Source organism: Phaenicophaeus curvirostris, chromosome 1, assembly GCF_032191515.1.
Source record: "Phaenicophaeus curvirostris isolate KB17595 chromosome 1, BPBGC_Pcur_1.0, whole genome shotgun sequence".
Taxonomy (NCBI): Eukaryota; Metazoa; Chordata; class Aves; order Cuculiformes; family Cuculidae; genus Phaenicophaeus; species Phaenicophaeus curvirostris.
This window is the reverse complement of record NC_091392.1, coordinates 164995328-165017239: the sequence shown is the minus strand read 5'-3', so window position 1 is coordinate 165017239 and position 21912 is coordinate 164995328. Positions and strand designations below refer to the sequence as shown.

Here is a 21912-nt window from a genome sequence, read left to right as displayed (position 1 = left end):
TTATTTAGTTAAGAAATGCCTGCAGAGTACTATTTGAAAAACTCTTCTAGAGGCCTTCAGCACAGATCCACATGGGGAATAACAACTTATTCCTATTTTTACTTACTTTAGTAGCTTAAGTTAAGAGGAGACTGGTAGACTATAGTGCTGCTATTTTAAATCGGATGCTATTAGTCCACCAAAAGTGGAAAACACTATGCTGAGATAATATCTCACCTCTATGGCCTTAAGGGAAACAAAACTTAATATTCCTGTGAGGCAGGGCTAATAGTTCAGGCACATGCTCTTTAAGATGGTATTGTTCAGACTATGAGTAGCAATTTATTATTATGTCAGAAATACTCATGGAGAACGCTACTGTGCCATGCAGGCAACTCAGGTTAACTGCAATTTGTTTATTTTGTTAAAAAAAATGGAAATGAAACAGGGTACAAGTTTCTTCTGTGTTTTTAAAACTCTTTTCTGCTGACTCTTAAATCATACCAATCAGATGTGGCACAAAAAATAGGGCTTTTTATAGAGAAGAGAGAGATGTGGGCTAGCAGATACAAGCAGGCAGGGCAATTGGGGGTGTGACAGAGAACAAAATGGAAGTAAGACTTATGAGAGTTATAATTTTAACACTTTCTTCTGAATACTTTATATATATTGTTAAATAAATGTGAAAGATAAATGGATAAGGTAAACTAAAACACTAAATATAAACTAGAATTGTTGTCATTGAGTGTGTTGAAAATCTAAAACTACAACATAAATATTTCTACTTTAAAAATAATTTTATTATCAATAATAATAACCTGCTTCGGACAGAAATCATACACTAGTACAACAATTTCAGAGAACTACACCTACAGGTTATTAAGAGCTTTCTCTTGAAAGCATTCCTAAAAGAAAGTCATGCATGGGTTTGATGTTGTTTCAAGTAAAAAGGGTGTATTTGTTTTTTTCATTTGGTTTTGGTTTGTTTAACGAAACTTTGAAAAAATAATCTCCAGTTTCTCAAAGCATCAAACCAAATATTTAACTAAAACTACAGATGAAAATTGCACTAATATTTAGTGAAAAATATTGCATTTGAATAGTTAGTCCTGCTGTATATTTATGTCTATGTTCAGCAATGAATACAGACAAGTGTTATCGACCAAGCGATTTCGAGCTCATAATGTCTTGGGCAGAAGTAGAATAGATTTATATGATACTCAGCTAACATAGGAAAACCAATTACTGAATTAACTGAATCAGTTAACACTTCAAAAAACCAAAAAAAATTAGCCAAATACAGACAGCCTCAGATAATATTGCCTCAATACACAGGAACATTGACTAAATTTCATTCATTTTTGTTGTTCCAAGTAGAGAAAGATTGAAAGAAAATAATTTTCCCTTCCTATAAGGGCATCAAAAGTGAAACATTGGTTAATTACTGAGCTACAGATTTGGTGTGTAATGAGCATCTAAAGGTTTTTACATTGTAGGCTGAGAAAGAGATGTAGCAAAATACCAGTTAACAAAGTCCATTTATTATCATCACATTAAAAGATATTTCTGTATTTCTAGTTAAATGTAGTTTGTTTTGAAAGCTATTTACAATATTCTTAGTCTTAAAAAAATGAATTCCTTAAGTAATAAATTGAAACCTCAGCCTGTGTCCAAATTCAGTTACTTCAAGTATCTATCTGAAAAAGTTGCAGGAATGGCTTTCAAGATGAGTGTACTCAGTAAACAGTAATCTTAGCTTTGTTACACTAATTGTACAATATGACACAGGAATTCACACTTTATTTGAACTGCTCTGCAAATACGAAGATGAGCATACTCATCTTCTTCCATACATGAGACTATAACTCCTTCACAAGGTCAGTTAAACGACTGTCATGCTGGTAGACATAGCCATCACCTTCTCCCTTAACTTGTGTGGAATGTAGTTTTAAATCAGACATCACTGCAACAATGCTAAATTTGGTGCTTTGCTAAAGAAGAACAATTAGACCACTTTAACATCTTCACTGAGGAAACCAGCATACTTCCAGTACTCGTACTCTTACACCTCAGTCCTAAACTATAATCCTATTTCAAGACATTCAGTGGGCAAATGCATGAGAGTTTTCTTTGTTATTTTGTTGTTTGATTTGCTTGAAATGCACTTGTATTTACTCAAAAATCCTTCATCATCCTCTTGTTTTTAAGACATTCAAGATCTACTGAAAATATTTGTACTGAATAAGAGGCCACCAGCTGATCACTGAATGATCACTGACGTTCAGCTATTCTTAACTACATGTGCTTTGTTTCTCATTGATCTGACATAAAAGAACAAAAGCGACACATAAACACATTCCAATCCAGAAATCATAATCCTAACAAACAAAACACTGGGTACCTGAAGGAAATACCGTAACAGAGCTAATGTGGCCTTTAACTGACTAAGCAATGTTCTTCAAAGAAATGAAAGGTTGAGACTTTTCTTTGAATTTCTAAATAGCTATTTTATCAGTCAAGGATTTCTTCAGTTACATATGTACAAATACTACAAATATTTAGGAAAACTAAGCAATCTGCCTATTATTTTTAAGATTAATATAACAAAGCTTTTTCAATTGCAAAACTTTTTCCACAGCAAAATAAAAATCTAGTCAGTTATTTAAATGCTCTTGGTCTCTCTCATGAAAAAATCACCGTAACAGTCATCTTGAATGGTGCTCTTCTTTCCACCAATTCACGGGAAAACACAGTATTTGGTGGGGAAGCTACAGAACTCCAACTTTGTCCACCTGACTATGTAAATCAATATCTCTTAAGTATTTGCGAAACCCTATTTCCAGCTTTACCACTTACGTCACTCCAAACTGAATCAGAAGACTGAACACCAGCCCTTACAGCTGGACATACCAACTACCTCCAGGAGCCACACACGTATGGAACTTCAATGTTCTTTTGATATAGACTACAACATGGATGTGTCAAACAAGCTGGCCACCCTCTTTTTAGCTACAGTCCCTACACATCTATCAAGTCAACAACACCACATTGCTAATATTTATCATCTGAGATTCTACTGGATCCAAACCTGTTGTTTGTTTGCTTTTAAAGAGAGATGGCATACAAAATGGAGGAGATGCTCTGGTTCTACTTCTAACCACAGAAAAGGAAGCAAACTGAAATGTTTCTCTGCTGCTCTTTTTTTTAGCTTCCCCAACTGAAATTCACCTCCCAGCTCTGGCATCATTACCTTTTGGGGTTGAACAGCAGTATCTTTCAATAATTTCTGGGCATTCAATGAGGATTTATGAAAAACGGATTGTTAGCTGTACATACTATTTGCCAGCAGTATGCAACGCAGCTCCAACATAACCTAGACAAAGGATGTAAGAGGGCTTCCTCTCTCTACCTCACAGCTAAAATAAACCACTAAGATTCAGAGAAAAAAAAATCCATTATTTTCCACATGCATAGGGAACTCATAAGCTTTCTCTTCCTTCTTGCTCCTTATTTGTGGCAACGTCAGGAATTTCTTACATGCAAATGAAATAAAGCCACAATTGGTCCCACAAGGTTCCCCAGCAGGAGTCTAGGAACTGAGTTTGGTCACAATGCACATTTTGTATCCGAGTAAAAACAGTATCTAATACCTATAAGGAGAATCAAAACAGTATTTACTAACACCGTAGGAGCTTGAAGACCATAGAATTCCCATAAAATTATTTCTCTTCTCAACACACAATCTTACCAATCACAATACCCTGCCTTACTAAAATATGACTCATATCAATCTAAATCTCTCAACTTTAATTATTTTCCAGATTAAGACACTGGAGTACTTCAAAACAAGAGGAATACTGAAAATGTGTTAAAGTACATATTATTTGTGTGGAAAACCAACAGTAACTCCTGAGGCAGACAATACACAAGTAAAGAGAATTCTAGAATCATACAGTGTTCTTTGTTTTTTAATTCAGTGTATCAATTTTTTCATGCTATTTAAACTTAAGAAGTTTGTTTATAAAACAAGAAACACGGTTTACTATTACACAACAGAAATTCTGTAATTTATACTAATAATTAAGTAATTCATACTATAGGTAGCCAGCACTGGACAGGCTTGGAGTCATTTCAACTCTTCATATAAAACAGCATATAGCTCTTCAAATAAGAAAATGTTTTAGCACGTATATTTTTAAGAACCTATTATTCAACTAGGAGACAGCAAAAAAATGAAAACTGACTATATGAGAGTCATAAAATGCCACTCTTTACCATTAAAATTCTGATTCCTATAAGTAGGCTTTGTTGAACTTACAGATTTTTCACATTTTTCCCAAAAGCAGACTAAATAGGGTAAGCCATCTATTTAGGTTCCGATTTTAGTTTAGTCCCTGTATTGGCTCACTGGAGCAAAACTAATTTCCAAAAAAGATCAAGAAGTCTCCTTAAAACTATCCAAAGCCTCTCATCAATGGAGTAGTCACTTACCTCTTCCTTCTTCCAATCTATGTCTCCTATTAACACGCTGCCGCTTTTCTTCTTGCCGTAACTGAAGGTGCTCTTCAATATTAACTCCAGGAACGGGGACAGCTAGAAGGGTTAAGGAAGTAAAATATGTAAAATTATCTTTCAAAATTCTCATGATGGTGATAAACCCTAGAAGTTAAGTAAATGAAAACTAATCCCTACTTACTACCTGCTCTTTTCATGGCTCTGACACAATATTTAGAAATAAAGACAGAAGTTGAGCAAATCTGCAGAAGAATTTTAGACCTTTTCTCTGAACTCCCTGATTTTCATGAATCTGACGATTCCAACACAATGGAATACTATTTAGGACTTTCTTTCTATTAGGCACAAACAAATTCATATTTAGTTATGTGTTGTCATGGTTATTTCAACTCTTTTCCAAAAAGTTTCTGAAAGGATTATCATTAAAGCAAGCTTAAAATTGCTTATATTTTAAAAATGTTTTTAATCAATTAGGTATTTTTTACTTTAGGAATGCTTTACCACTATACACTCTGTGCCTACAAAGAGGCATGCAATCACTTTAATGCAGAGACATGTGAATGTAAACCTGACTTCTTTACCAAACTAGCTATTTTAATCGGAATTCGAAACAAACTGATAAGCTATTCTTTAAACAGAAAACATAACTTGAACAAATGCAATGTTAAAACTACTGTAAACACTTTTATCAGTGCTTTTTCAGCAAATTGCAACTGAAAGAAAAAATACACCTTGCCTCCAATATCAAACAAAAACTCCACCTGAAAACACTTTTCTTCAAATGTGGTCAACCAGATCAATACCCTCACCTCAAATTATGCAAAGTCCAACACAGGACCAAGAGCTGGTGTCTATCCTGCTAGGACAGGAGTTAGCAAAGAAGAGGTCAGCACAAAAACCAGAACTCCTCCCTGATCAGGCATGAGAACAGAGCTGGGAAGCAGAGCTACTATTGCCACACTCACCACGGGCATCCATCTGCTTCTAGGATAGCCACATACAGGCAAATTACACTTAGAAACATCTGTATGAAATTATCAGTGATGTTATTTGGATCCTTAGTGTTAACTTCGCAACAGAACAACTTCCAGTTTCTAATAAACTTTTACTTGGGTAAAAAAAATAATAACAAAAAAATCTCACATGTAGAGCATAGCATATAATTTTCTACTATTACTCTTTCTGCAGGTAGATTGGCGAGATGTATAAATATCTGAAATCATGCATCTGATTATTTTATGGTCGGTTTCTATTCCAGATCTTATATCCAAACATCCATGCAGGATTACTGGCTTTATGTAAACTTAAACTTAAAAAAAAAAATAAACAAAATCTCCAAAAACCTGCAAATGTCCAGGTGCAAGTACGGAGAGTAAAATATTAAAACGTTGTGATAATGGATCTTACAAGGTAAAATCCCAAACTGCATTTTTCTAATAATCATACCAGTTGGTATGTTACCAAGATGAGTATTTCAAGGGGGAGAGGTTGTGAGTACAGAGGTGTTTTGGGTTTTTTTGAAAGTGATTTCCACATTCTTTGCAGCTCTTTCTCCCTGAAAATTTCTAAGAGAAAAAAAGTAAAAATTTTCAAGAAACAATATGCCCCATCTTTTATGAGTCTGCAAAAAAAACCTGATAAAAAGATTATAAAAGAATATTCAGGCTATCAAAGAAAGACAACAACAACTTTGTAGTATCAGCATTAATATCATAACCCCACAGGTCACAATGGCATACATGTCTCTAGTAAGTACAAATTTAAAGCATATCACTTACCAGAATGATCCCACATTGTTATATGACCAATAAATAAATTGGTCTGAAGAGGAACACTTTATCCATTTTAACAATATTACACTAAAACTGCCTTTTATGTCTAGAAGTTCAGTAATTTGGTTGTTAAGAAAGAACTGCACGACTTCAGATGCAAAGCTTGACCATACAGAACAAAAAGTACTAACTGAAATATTAACTGAAAAGAATAAACCTATTTCTAAATTAACCGGTTACTCCATTTTAAGTTTCAAAAGTCAGCAGTGGGATTGAGTTTATTAGAGCGTAAAGAGATGCACTGAGGAACAAAATCAACAAAAAAAACCAACAGTGCAGTAAAAAATAAAATTAAAAGCCATTTTGATAACTTTGCATCACTTACCCAGCAAGAGATCTAATGGTATCATCTCTTTTACAGCATCCAGGATTCCTCTTTGCCTTGCTTCCTGGCCATCCAGTTCTCTAGCACACGCTTTGCAGCAGCCACATACAGCACAACCCGACTCCCCCGAGCCACAGCCACAGATTCTGCAGCAAACAGAGTTGCTTTATCACTATCTGTTATTTTTGTGCATTACCGATGCCTTGGTAATTAAAATATACATCATTAGTTTGTTTTATGTAATTTTCCCCCAAGAAAAAAAGAAATTATGGCTAGTTTAATCCTAGCTGCTGTTGCATGGTGCCAGGAAGCACACAATGACCATACATATCTAAAATGACTTCTCAGCGTTAACTTTTCTGCATTTAATTAAACAGACCAGATGAAAACGTGAACAGGGAAACCGTGAGCACATGCAATGCTGGTGAAATGGTAATGGCAATATGCAAAGCCACGGCCCTTTATGCAGCTCAAGCCTGAAGTAACAGATGAAAGCAAATGGAACGGCAAGATAAAAAGCTTCCATCACAGGATGAAGAAAGGTTATCCCAAAGCCAGCAGCTCTGTCAAGGGACAGACTATATTTGTGTGCATATTCAGCAGCTTTTAGTACAGAACTATTAAAAAATGCATTTAAAACTAAATCACCTGCAACCACCACAAGCTATTCACAAAAATTTTAACCTACTTCTGATTTTAAAAGCACAGACACTTTTTGGATATAACATTACTGTAGATTGAAATCTAAGAACGCATCAACTCAGGCTACATTCAACATGTGTTTCAGCCATTCACCACATCATATAAAAAGTGCACTTCCATAGGTTTGCTTACCCTCCGGGTACTCTGTCAGGACGCCCACTGCTAACACAGCTTGCTCCATAGCCTGTGCAATCCCCACACACAGTGCACACCATACACTGCTCCAGCTTCCATTTATGCATGCCTGGAGGACACATCATGGACTTCTCATCTTTGTCGTCCAGTTCTTCTTCTAGGTCTTCATCCATTGCTGTTGCCATGTTCTCAACTCCAAAACCTAATTAAGACAGGGAAACAAGAAATAGATGTTTTCCAAGGCTAACGGTGCCTATTGAGAAAGCTCTGAAGAATACTCACATACCCTATTATAGAAGGAATGACAGGCACACCTGGTAGGCATGCTCAGCCAGCACAATGACATTTTTTAAATCTCTTTAAGTGTGGGCTGGTGTTTATATCTAGGTTTCACAACTAAAAGGGAAATGAAACATCTATATTCAGTATACAATAACAGGTTATTTACTTGTTGTGTATAAAACACTCCAACCCAGCAAAGGTGAATAGGTGTGATTTTTCATACCTATACTTAGGAGTAATGGAAGTGTTCAGTTGCGTGGACAAAGATGTAGACCTGCACGTCTTGCATCTTAATGGCTTCATGCCCTGTTTAGGCATACGACAGCCTCAAGACTGAATGCAAACCATGACAGGTAGAAAATTGTTTCTTATTAGGGCAACAGCACATAAGCAAGGCAAGGAATGATGAAGTCTGGTTTATTCATTTGTTACAGGAAAGTAATTGACATTTCTTTTTATATATAACTAAATTTGTTAGTATGCGCAGAACACCAAACATCTGACAGGTGATGTGAAAACATTCATACTCATTTTCTTTTAAAGCACATTTCAAGTATTTAACCTTTGAACTGGAATTGTGTTTTCTAATAATTTTACTATTACTTACATCTTCACTTGTGATATTTTCCCACACATAAAACAGGAGGAAAAATCTAGATCCCTCACCTTTTCCTCCCTGGCTCATGGAGCCTGTTTCTCGTCCACATTGACCTTTATTATTTACACCGAATGTCCAAACTTCTCCGTTCTTCATTAACACACAGGTGTGAGCTTTGCCCATGGCTACTTGAGTCACAAAATGGCCTTTCAGATCTGTTACTAAACCTATAAGTAATAAAACAATTGACTGGTAAATTGCACCTTCTACCCAAGAAGAGAACTTCAGCAATATACCAAAATTGGTAGTAAATACTGACAATTTTCAAATCAACATCACGGGAAAAAAACTGCAGATAGAAGTGCTAGAATCAGAAGTGAAAGGGGAATTCAGCCTAGGTCATTTGTCCTGCAAAGAACGGAAAGCCAAAACCAAACCAAATCCTTATTGAAATCACTTGTTCTGAAAAGCAGTTCTAAAGGTGTCAATGCCATCGGAATTTATTTTTTTTTAATATTTTATTTAAGCTGAGATGTAGTGGATCACCTGCAAATTCATAGCAGGCTGACTTCTGAGCAGAGAAACTTATAAGGCCTGGTTTCCTGCAGCCTCTGTTCATAACAAAACATGTCTAATTTATCACAGAACGGTTTGGGTTGGAAGTGACCTTAAAAATCATCCAGTTCCACCCCTCTCTGACATTGGCAGGGACACCTTCCACTGCATCAGGTTCCTTAAAGCCCCATCTAACTTGGTCTTGAACACTCCCAGGACGGGGCATCCATGACTTCTTCGAGCAACCTGTTCCAGGCCCTCATCATCCTCGCAGTAAATCTGTGTGCCTTTTCCCTGTGTGGTTTTCTAGTGTTAGGATAGTACAACAAATGCTTTTTTTCCCCTCCTAGTAGAAGCATTCATTCAGGAGTTTGTCACCAGCACTGCTATATATGTTTACAGAAATTAAGAAAAATGTTTTCTTTCTATCCTTCTGTCATGCTTGGCTGAATCAGCAGAAATTCAGAAAACCATTAGGAGATTAAGAAACAGACACATTATTTCCACAGGCTAAACTCAGAATAATTTCAATTACTGTAGTTGAGAAATTGCTTAGAAGATAAAAATTAACTTACTTGTACTATCGGAGTAAATGGCATCTTTTCCAAACATATAGAGTTCCCCATCTTTTGAAATTACAGAACTGCTTCCATTATTGCATGCTGTAGATATGACAATCTTTCCTTCCATCTTAATAATTTTTTTAGGTTTATATGGTTTTGACTGCCGTCTGCTTTTAGCTTTAAATACATAAAAAAATTGCAAGTCATTCTACAAAAAAAGAACTGCAAAGGCACGATAATGTGGTTTATAATTACAGGTTAGTTTTCAGACTGAAAACATTCAATGGCAAGCAAAGCCATAATTAGATGGGCATGTTTCAGTAATGATTCCTCATGTTATTTTACTTACATACACTAAACCAACTTACAAAGCAGCGCATAGTAAAAAAAATTTCCTCATTGCCATCTGAGAAGAAAATATGACAATATACACACAATAAGCTCACAGATAAATGTTACACAAGTCTCAAGGGTTTTTTTTAAAAAAAATATTAAATTATGTATTTATTAAAGCCATCTTTAGAAAACCTTTAAGTCACAACACAGAAAAAAGGGAAAGCAAAAAAAAGGGAAGAAAAACTGCTAAAAATCCCCACCCCAAAAATCATTGCTTGCAATCTGATGTCAAAAAGAACAGTAACAGCATAGCTAAAGAGTAGAAGTAACAGCAACAACTACTATTATGGTCTATGAATTTTCACCTAAATGAGGGACCTGACAGCTACTTCCACTGTGAGAAATGGTGTCAAAGGCTTTACTGAAGTACAGGTACACTACATCAACAGCCTTTTCCTCATCCATTACGCTGGACAGATTGTCATAGGAGATCAGGTTAGTTTGGCAGGACTTGCCTTTCATAAACCCACGTTGACTGGGCCTGATCACCTGGTTGTCCTGCATGTGCTGTGTGATAGCACTCAGATGACCTGCTCCATGACCTTCCCCAAATCCTCCCTCCAACCCTTCTTGTAAATGGGTGTAACATTTGCCAATTTCAAGTCAAATGGAACTCCCCCAGTTAGGCAGGACTGTTGCTAGATGATGGAAGTGGTTTGGTGAGCACCTCAGCCAGCTCCCTCAATACTCCTGGGTGGATCCCATCCAGCCCCATAGACTGGTGAGAGCCTAATTGGTCAAAGCAGGTCTCTAACCATGCCCTCTTGGATTGCTGGAGTTTTGTTCTGCTTGCCCTTCCTGTCTTTTAGCTCAGGAGGCTGAGTACACAGGGCACATCTGACCTTACTATTAAAACGACTGAGGCAAAGAAGGCATTAAGTAACTCAGCCTTATCCTCATTCTTTGTCACTTATGTTTCCCCTGCATTCAGTAAAGTATGGATTCTAAGGCCAGCTGACTGAACTTCTCCCCAAACCTACTTTGTGAAAAATACATGAATTTTAATGGCAATATCAAACTACCCTATTACACCAGAACATCACTGAGAAATTAACTGGAATTGGATTCAGGCTTTAATACTGTAATACAATGTTATCTATGAAACATACATCATATTACCCTATTAAAACATACACGTAGCATCACAGAATCATAGGATACTTAGGGTTGGAGGGGACCTTAAAGATCATCTAGCTCCAACTCCCCTGCCATGGGCAGGGACATCCCACTAGATCAAGTTACCCTAGGCCCCATCTAACCTGGCCTTGAACATCTCCAGGGAGAGGGCATCCACAACTCCCCTGGGCAGCCTGTTTCTGTGCCTCACCACTCTGATGGTGAAGAAATTCTTCCTTATGTCTAGCCTAAATCTGTCCCTCTTCAGTTCATACCTGTTCCCCCTTGTCCTATCACCACAAGCCTTTATGAATAGTCCCTCTCCAGCTTTCTTGTAGGCCCCTTTCAGGTACTGGAAGGTTGCTATAAGATCTCCTCTGAGCCTTCTCTTCTCCAGGCTGAACAAGCCCAACTCTCAGCCTGCCCTCATAGCAGAAGTGCTTCAGCCCTCGGATCATCTTTGTGGCCCTCCTCTGGACCTGTGCCAACAGTTCCATGCCCTTCTTACACTGAAGATTCCAGAACTGAAACTTATGACTGCCTTTCCTCATGACAACTGTGAAGCAGTGTTGTCACCACACAATCCAAACTGATCACCATCTCCACTTGCAAAAGGCAGTGGCATTGCGTGTCAAGACCTGTGTCTGACAAAATTCACACCCAACGACATGCTTTCATGTTCTTCAAAAATGTTAAAACACTTCCTTTTAAATTAAAGTTGGTTAATAGGCTTTTATCAATCACTGATCAAGCAGGCATAATACATACTTGATTCGCCATCCTCCCCTTTACTAGCTGAGCCTGTGAAGAATATGCTTCCATCCTCAGCAACAAGTAATGCGTGTGAGCCATCGTGTCCAACAGAGAACTGAATAATCTTTGGAGATTTTGTGATTGGGAGTTCAACCCATTTTCCTGCTGAAGGACCACCTTGTTTGATTCCCAGGCTCTGATATTTGCCAGTATAATAAATCTAGAAGAAAACAGTTTACAATTTTCAGTTATGCCACAGCACTTCAAACGTGCATAATTTTCAAAGTTACACTGGTTTTAAATTCTGCAATTTCAAACCATATAGAACTTCTCCTGACATGGTTTATGTCACTTCAACATCTCTAACCTAAACCCATGAATTTTGACTTAACATAGGAAGCAGTCTGACCAGACTTTGATTGTTTTGAAATGGGCTTCCTACTGTGCCATAGTGTTAGTATTCGTACACAATTGTTTGTGTGGATGAGCTGAAACCACAAGAGAGAACAGTTCAGAAGATACTATTTAGAGGAGACCAAGCATTTAGAACAACTTGGAGAAGTGTCTTGTCTGTGTGAAAACCAGATGGTATCATAACAAGAAAAATATTAAAAAATACCAAATTGCTATAAATTTGAATATGCTTCAACATATTTTGACAACTTATTTTCAGTAAATGCACAAGAGGCCACTGTGCACATAAACAGTAACACTGAATAAAATATTTCCTATGAAGAAACAAAACTACTGCTATTGACTAAAAAGTTTCCTCTAGAATTTGCTACTCAATGTTGTAATAAAACAGGTGTTTTAACTTATGTGGGCCCCTAGAGTCATATTTCATTGTCTTAGAAGGTGTATTTCATACCTAGATGTACAAATTTCAAGGTCAAAACTAGGAAATTTGTTCATTTTATATTGAAGAGGCATTTGTTAGTCTAAAGATCAAATTAATCTGTCTCCTCTAATGTCTGCAGAGTCCTGCTTGATGAAGTTCTGCTTCATACTGCTAAATTTAATTAGGAAAAATAGTTAAGCTTATTTATGAAGAAAGGCAAAAAGGAATTGTGGAAAATAATAATTAAATTACAAATCATGTAGAAATATATTGATGCAACCTGTCATTCATCAGAGAACGTTTTCATACCTTTCCGCTAGCAGTTTTCATTAGTGCGAACTCTCTTCCAGCTCCAAGGACAGCTGATTCCTCATCAAAACCTGTACCTGCACAGGGAAGGTTGCATTAACCAGACAGTTTCACAGACCAGTTCACTGACCTAACTCTGCCAGGGAGGGTTTGCAACAACAAAGGTTTTAAGAACGTTACAAGTGAAACCAAGTTGTGCTGCCATAACAAGGCTGGCTGGGCTAGACCAGGCAGAGCTGTTCAAAGAGGAAACAGGCACCACCACGAGAACAACTGCACTTGGTCAGACAAAAGGTCCCTGTAGTGAAACACGCTTTTGTTCTGATAGCACCAAACCCAAACCCCTAACACAGCAACAAAAACCAAAGCAAAAGCCAAGTGATATTTCTCCAAAATATCTTTATAGATAGCAACAATCTCAAATTCTGATGCAAAGGTGGTTTTCATGTATTTAGTCTTTCAATGCATTTTTCAATGCATCTTTCAATGCATTTTTTTCTACTAAACCAGTCAAGACTCCTTATAACTTCTGTTAACTTTGACCCACAGCCAAGAGTTCTATAGTTAACTACATCTTATACAAAAACTATCATAAAGTCCAAACTTGAATCAATAATATTCTTATTATACAACTAGGAGAAAATACTGAAAAAACGTAGGCAGTGCTACAGACAGAAAGGTGCTTCCAAATGACTGTATGGATCACTATGAGTCAAATAACGCTTAAGCAGTTGCAAAACCCTTAGACACCTTCATTTGTTTATAATGCAGCTATAACTCCCTGCATATAAGAAAGGCAAACAAAGGGAAGGGCAGTGTTTCACTTTTATTATTTCATGCCCCATCCCTGGAGGTGTTTAAGGCCAGATTAGATAAGGCTTTGAGAAACTTGATCCAATGGAAGGTGTCCCTGCCCATGGTGGATGGGTTAGAACTGTATGATCTTTAAGGTCACTTCCAACCCGAAACATTCTATGATTCTATAAATTACTAGCTTGTTATTAACCTTCAAAGGTGACGACTTACTGATAATGTGCAAGTCTTTCTCCAGATCAAACAATGAGATGCCACAGGCATGTAAGCATTTTCTTGCAAGCTTAAGCTGCAGTTCTTGTTGCAGTACTGGCTCAGTACTCGTTGCAAATATTCGTACTACAAAGCCATCCTGAAAAAATAAAATAAACTACTTTATGCTGCCTAATAAATACAATCATTTACTTCTCATGGCCTAAGCACATCCATATAATACTATTTCAGAGTTAATTATCAGAGGACACATCAATAAGATAACAGTTATAGAGTAGAACAGAAGAAAGTGCCCAATGGGATCAGCTGAAGATAAGCATCTGACAGACCTTAAATGTATATTGAATTCGATATAAACACTATGAACACTGAGAAAATAGTGAATTATTATAGAAATAGGTAACTCAATCTCACAACAGAAATCTTGCTTTTATAACTATTTACGTCTATCTTGTAAGCCTCAACTTCTCCCGATTCAGAACCCAAAATTCTGCAGAGTTTAAGAGTGACTACTTAAAAAAACAGCTAAACCAGATTTCTCTTTACAAGTGCAAATGAATAATCTTCATTGAGACATGTTAAAAAAAGTTGTTCCATTAGCAGGGATATGGATTAATCCTGGGATTTTTTTATTTTTGTAGCTGCACTGCTGGCATGTCTTTCCAACCCTGTCTCACCCCACCCCTGCCCCATCCCTTGTTTCCAGCTCTCACTGTCAGAAAACAGTGAAAAAAGAACTAAAAATTTAATAACGGCTTGCTAAACAAAAAACAGTTTAAACCATTTTACCCTAGCAGAAGCACTTACTTGGGTTTCCATAGCTTTAGTCAGTGGGTAGTTTACATATAAAAATCTATTGCAATGTAGTATCTTTCAGACAACTTCTATTAAATCTAGCTAAAATTCCCCAACAAGTATCAAATCCAGGAAACCAATTTAGAAGAACAATTACAATTAAGTTCTAAGAAGTTTATCTCACAGACACTCTGTAGAATGACATGTTAAAAAGCCATTATTCCATGTATAAGATTCTTTTCCTCAGCAAGGGCAACGAAGTTTTTCTTAAAACTTATCTGAAAGATCCACCACAGATCTAAATTGTGTCAATAAATACAAAAACCCCACTCCTTCGTGCACAAACATGGCAGTTTCTCATTATCACTAGTTATGTGAATTTCTTCCCTAGTTGCATTAGCAATATAAAAGGCAATGTTAAACAGATCAGTATAGTAAAATAAAACAATTGAGTTGAGAAAAATCGTTTACCCATCACACGTAACACTTACATCTCTAGATGCTGCTATTTGATTAACATATTCTCCATCAGTGAAGAGGATATTCTGCCCTTCAGTATGACAATCTGAGAAAGAGAGAGATGAAGTGAGTTGCAACAGTTTATACTGACATACACTGATCTCTTTCTGTCCAATCCCCTCTCGCTACAACAACAGTTCTGGTTTGTCAAAGAGATCACACTGTTCTGATAATACATTATTTTATGCTAGGATCTCCTCTCTCACCAAAAAGCATGTAGCACTTCTATGTCCCTTTAAGAGTTAAACACCTGCCACTGTATGAAATGCAAGGGATTACCCCAATATTTAACCACAAAAGCATTCAGTATTTATCTGTTAAGGGCATTCTAAAGTATTAGAACACTACTAATTTTCTGGGAGTGTTGTGCTGTCTCTTTCCCCAAAGACTCTCTTATTTTTTTATTAAATGAGGGCAATTATCTTGAAACGAAAGTTTCCTCAGTCCAGCATAAAAAACCTGCAAAAATAAATGACACAAAGCCAAGCTTTACACTATTAATCTCATTTTTCTGTTGTTTATAAATGTCAAACTATTAACTCAAAATTGAGTTTTTTGGAAACTATAAAGCGTATATTTGAATACATCACACATTTATTGAAAACAGGCCAGCTATTTTAAAGAAAAAAAACGGTAGGGAAAGAATTCTACCCACTTTAGCGGAGAAAAAATATACATCGCTTTCTCTACAAGTTTAAAAGTATGCCCCTAGATCATCTCTTCTTCCCTTTCTGCTCTGCTGACAGAACTGTTAAGAGAGATTGCTATTATACAGCTGGTGCTTGTTACATTGATCACACACAGGTAAGAGACCTCTTCCAAAAATACTACAGGACAGCTACTTCACAATCTAAGCACCTGCTCATAACCAAAACAAAGACCCACTAACAGTCACTTTAACGAATTTAACAGTAAATGAAGCACAAATAATATCCTTCCATCAGAACCAGCAAGTTTGTTACCTAGATGGAGTGTTTTATTAAAAATTATATACCTGAAAAAACCCACATTATTCACAAATCCACTAAGCTGCTGACTTTCTCCTGCTATACTGCCCAGTCCAATATATTATCCTGCCAGGAACAGAATAGGCATTAGGTGGCCATCTCATATCTTGAGGTAAGAGACCTGAAGTAGACAACCTTCCTCTTTAGGAAAGGTACAAATAACAAAGAGGGTAAGCAACAAGTAGGATGGAGAACATATGAAGTTTTAAATACCACGTTCTCAAAAATAATCCTGGATTTATTGACCAAAGTCAGTTCATGTCACTAATTCTCCATGTTGCAAAGAGATATTAATGAACAACAAGAAAGTTGACAATAATTTGAAAAGAAGTCCCAAAAATATTCTAAACTGCATTTCAGAAAGGTTATAGAAAGTTTTAAGTATTAAGATACCTTGAATGGCTGAAAATTACATGCACAGTTAAGCACATGAAGGATGGAGGATTGGCCACCACTGGGTCTACATTACACTGTTTGGCTTACTTCTTGAGTAATTTCATGAGGCAAGTCTCCCAGTAAACATTTTTTGGGATTGTTTACATGTTTGGTAAGTGTGTTCACAACAGAAATCTGGAACAGGGATGCTTGCTTTTCTTGTTAGAAAAAAGAATACACATTCTTCTGAAGAGTTCCTAAAAATCAGCACTTGGTTAGATAATATCCAGGACCAAAACTAAATGACCAGAGTACAGAAGAGAAGGCAAATGGAATATCTGCAAAAGGTAGGATAGTAGTGTCTCAGCTAGCAAGGAGCTCTTACAATCAAAAGTATGTACGTGATGAACGAAGATAACCAAGGTTTCTGGAACAAAAAAAGGCCTTATGGCCTGTTAACACCTGTTAATCATTGCCACCTCAGAGGCCTCAGGAGATGATTACTATCAAGCATCACCTTCTGTATTTATGCAGCATATCACGTGCCTGCTAACAACTCTCGAGCTTGTTTAGGCTACCCTCGCTATTTTTCAGACTAAGTCAGTAGTCCGGACTCAAAGATACTTATGTGGAATTTCACGTGGAATTTCAAAGAAAAATGAAACCATACACCATGTACCTAGCACGGCAGCTGAATATAGCAATGTTTCTCTAAGGCATGTAGTAAACATTACTGTTAAAGAAATGGTCAAGAGGAAAACCTAGTCTGTAAATTCAGGTTCAGTCACCTAGAAAATCTCATGGAATCTGGGTATTCTTTTATGATACGTGGACTAGGAAGATAGATCAAAAGCTCAAGGACAGGGTACGAAGCTTGGCAGAGACACTGGATGCAAAAACGCAGACAAGAGTCTGGTAGTTCCAGATACATTGTCCTATTTGCTAGATCATCTATCAGAGCAGAAATGCTGCCCTTTGAAACAGAAGTCTATGGTTTCAAGAAGACGGTGGAGTCTACTGCCTGAGAAAGAGCATCATGTTCCATAGTTCACCGAGTTTAAGCTCACATAATTTCTAGCTAGGATCAACTCCTAGTCACAACTCCTAATGAACTCCTAATATCCTGCACAAATAAATAAGAATAGCTTATTTAAATGCATTATCACCAACCCAGGCATTTGAAAGGGATTAATTCCAGACAGAGCCATGCCTAAATACCATACCAATGAGAAAGAAATAGTTGGAACCATACCAATGTTCAGCTGTTAGCAAAGTTACTGCCCTCTAGTTCTATCTGGTGTGTGTTTTCAGATCTACAACATGCTGCAAGTCATTAAGTTTACAGTGGGGCAGCCACTACTATTTAGAATTACATACCTACTCAGATTTCCTCAGGATAGGTCACATACCCTCCCCCACTTTGATTTCTTTCCTTCTACTGGGAAACAGAATTTGTCCTAGCCAAAAGAGAGCAACACCACAACACTACTAACAACCCAACACAGATAAATGAGTAGAAAATAAAACAGCAAAGTTCAAGGGCTGAAACAGAGGGCTGCAGTTCAAGACGTCTAGCATATGCTTTGACACCATCACAAATCACATAACATACAATTGTGCGAAACAGATTTCCAAATGGGTATTCTCACAGTTATAAGATTTGCTTTTGCACTGAAAGATTAATACATTGTTGTTTAGAAAGCATGCTCTTGTTTAATTTCTGCTTTTGTCTGTCTCGCAGAATGACACTTATCACCAAGATTTACAAAAAGAAAGTTAACAGCTCAGACATGTAGACTTTAAACATGCTTGAGTGTTTCTCCAAGACCTGCGTGAAGAGTACTGATGAGCTTACTACCAGTAACAGAATTAAGACCTCAATGGACCCTACTGGTTGAATAAACTGCCTTGAGGTGAAAGAATTTGAAAAATAATCTTCTAAGGCAATTTGTCAGGTCCTTGAATGTACTCTCACTCAACTTAAATTTCTCTTACAGCCCCACAAAGAACAAGCAGCTTAAACAGAAATCCACATCTCAATCAACTTCCTGAAAGTCCTTACACTACATTCTTTTTTATCAAAAAAATTATTGTTTGTGTTTCAAATATAAAAAAACCTAGAGAATTTTTCTGAGGTTTCAGTCAGTGCCTTCTTATTTATGTCTAGACGCAAGACAATCTTTCCTCTGATCTATAGAATAAGTCTGTCACTACTCTATTGAACGATACTGTCCTTCATGCATCTACATGAGTGGCTAAAACATGTTTCACCACGCCATTAAAGCCTGTTCCAGGAACATCCTTGTTTTCTAAACAGAAGTCCAAGTCCTAAGGCTCTTCAGGGACAACACAAGAACTACCAGAAAAATTTCCCAAAACAAAACCAAAAAAGGTCACCAATTTAAACATCAGAAGCATGGTCCATTGATGTTCATTAGCATCCACTGTTTTTTTGGATAAATTTCTACCTATATTAAAAATCAAATGGTTTTGGTCATAATTTCTAACTACCTACGTGTAACAGACACTGGAAACAGAGCCATATCTGAGTCAAATGCTCAAAGTTCAAGTGAGGACAAAGTAAAATTCCTTTAAGAAGGAAGTTAAAGTCTTGGAGTCTTTAAATCAAGATGACTGTATGTTCTAAAATGTTGCAATATTCTTCCAGCAGTTGAAGATGCAAGACCTCTGAATGAAATACTGCAGCTGGTCTAATGCAGGAAACCAAAGTCATTAAAAAAGCAGTCTCTGTGATCTCAAAATCTAACTCAACTTCTCTTCTGCTTACCTGAAAAGACATAGCATGTTAACAGTAAACTATAACCATCTTCTCATATCTGGAGGTTCATACCTGGCAAAGCAACTGTACCGTCTTGTTCCAAAGTTTCAGGATTTATTCTTATGGCTGTCATACTGTGACTATTCGCATCTCTATATAATAAATAACCCTGGTGAGAGTAAGAATATATATTGGTATGAAAATATTCTTAAATTTTCTCAAATGCATCACAGAATATTGTCAAAAATAAAAAAATATGCAGTAATGATTTTAGGTATTGTTTAAAAATTTCAGAAATCTATTACATCAACTTTGCTTCATTTTGTTAATCAGTTTCTTTGCACCTAACAAGTTCTGCAATAAAAACTGGGAATTTGACCCCCTGCTCTGTACATTCTACATGTGGTAGATCAGTGTGCTGATACTTGTATACAGCTTTTGAGGCCACACCTAGTAATTCTTATCTTTGTTCATGTATACAATTATAGTTAAAAGACACAGTCACAGTAAAAACCACATTCTTGTCCCCACTTTCCAAATCAAGAGAAGATTCACATGAATTCCAGGAATGAATTCTCCCCACAAACTAGGGGGAAAAAGAGCATTAAAATAGACAGAAAAGCTTCAGTATAAAATAACCTACTTGATGAAGTAAGAAAAGTCACTTGAATTTTAGCCTGCCTAGCCAAGCACTTGATAGGAAAAAAGACTGGGGGCACATCTTACCTCCGTTATGGACATACACTTTGCAATAAATGCAACTTACATATATTCCTATAAATACAGCCAGAGTGATATTTTTCCAACTAGCAGTGCCTTTGGATACAATCACTGTGTGAGTACACACACCTCTACAAGCACATCAAGTATATCTATAATTGTGGACAGAATGTTCAAATGTGTAACTGTATAGTGAAACTGGATAGATCCTATTCATTGTGAAACTGATAAACCAGGCTTCTGAACGAACGCCTCCACGCACATTTGTATCATACCAGTTTACATTTTGGTGATCTGCATAAACAAAATCAGATTTCATATGTATATTTACCCATATGATAACTGTAGTAACAGAATACATACTTTTCATGAACAATTTCACTTCAAAATCATGGCAAGGACCACACAATTTCACACTGGGGTAATTATTTTACTCATTAAATAAAGGATATTAATAAAGGATATTAATTGTTCTCTGAAATTTTATTTTTTGAGGGGTTTTGATGTTGGATTTTTTTTGAGAGCTCATCCGCACAGTAGTAATAACAGGATTCTAAAAAAATCCACTATTTTTATAATAAACGTCAAAGGCGTAAGAAAAAGTGGTTCATATTCCAGAAGCTAACTCTAAAAAACATCAAAATGCCAAATCTCCAGCGATAACATCGTGACCTCTACTTACAGCGTTCACACCCTCAATCCTCCCCAAACAAAACAGCACTTCCTTATTTTACTGACAACGTATTAAAATAAATTTATTTTCATTAATAGATACTTCAAGTATGCTTCTTTACATCATTTTGTTGCATCAGCATGCTTTTACATCCACCAACTTCATTATTTAACAATACCATATGAATTGACTACATAATCCATAAATTTACATGTTAAGCCATCATGCTTTGAAAAGTGACAACACAAATCAATGACACTTCTCATAACTCCTTTCTATGCGCCAGCACTGTCAGATGTTCCTCATCCTACACAATTTAAAAGTTACTACTTAATTTACTCATGAGGGATGGGAAGGAGGGGCACATGTTTTGTTTTAAGTATTCACCTACCTGAGCATAGCCTAACCAAGACTTTTTTTCCTTTCTGTTTTTGATGCGGGATGTAGAATTGTATATATGTCCCTGAAAAGCAAAAAATTCCAATCATTTAACTAATACATTTTATATATAATAACTTGTCATCTAAATAACAACGTCTGCAACCATACCGAAAAGTAAAAATTGTAAGAAAATGCTGTAAAATTCCCATAGAAGTCATCAGAAAAATTCAGGCAAACTGCAAAAATGCTGATCATTAGCAAGATACAGAAGATTCTCAATGGGAACAGGATATGGTAGAAGTTAAAATATTAATTACCATTCATTAGTCAAGAAGGAAAAAAAAAATCACATTACCCTCACTGTCCCACTATATCCGGAGCCGATTTTGTAAAGTCCATCTTTACATAAGAGATAGAGGAAAAAACCATCACTCTGAAGTAGGCACTGGTCATCTTCATCTACAGATATTTCTTTCAATGGCCATTTGTGCATCAAGGCTGCCTTCTTTATCCCATTACTGAACCAGTCTTGGATTTGGATTTTGCCCACCAGAACTGCCTGTACACTCCTCTGAAGAGAGTTTAAAATGGTTGGCACCTAAATAGGAAAAGAAATGAGTGAAAAACATGACTATTTTTTAAATGTTGTATTTTCTGTTCGATCTCCAACTTAAAAGAGACAAAGAAATAGCTACTCTTATACCACAAACAGTGAGAGGAACAAGAGTTAACTGAATTT

At 36.5% G+C, this 21912-nt stretch overlaps 1 protein-coding gene across 1 annotated transcript in view; it reads right to left on the bottom strand.

Moving 5' to 3' along the window:
• MYCBP2 (MYC binding protein 2) overlaps nt 1-21912 on the bottom strand; it is a 184012-nt gene that overhangs the window by 122451 nt on the left and 39649 nt on the right. The window contains exons 6-17 of the mRNA XM_069879988.1: nt 21529-21771; nt 21184-21255; nt 19472-19568; nt 15211-15284; nt 13925-14063; nt 12899-12975; nt 11767-11971; nt 9499-9663; nt 8437-8595; nt 7486-7690; nt 6652-6797; nt 4471-4572 (exon numbers count right to left, since the gene is read on the bottom strand). Of these exons, the coding sequence (XP_069736089.1) occupies nt 4471-4572; nt 6652-6797; nt 7486-7690; nt 8437-8595; nt 9499-9663; nt 11767-11971; nt 12899-12975; nt 13925-14063; nt 15211-15284; nt 19472-19568; nt 21184-21255; nt 21529-21771 (1684 nt within the window). The remainder of the gene's footprint in view (nt 1-4470; nt 4573-6651; nt 6798-7485; nt 7691-8436; nt 8596-9498; nt 9664-11766; nt 11972-12898; nt 12976-13924; nt 14064-15210; nt 15285-19471; nt 19569-21183; nt 21256-21528; nt 21772-21912) is intronic.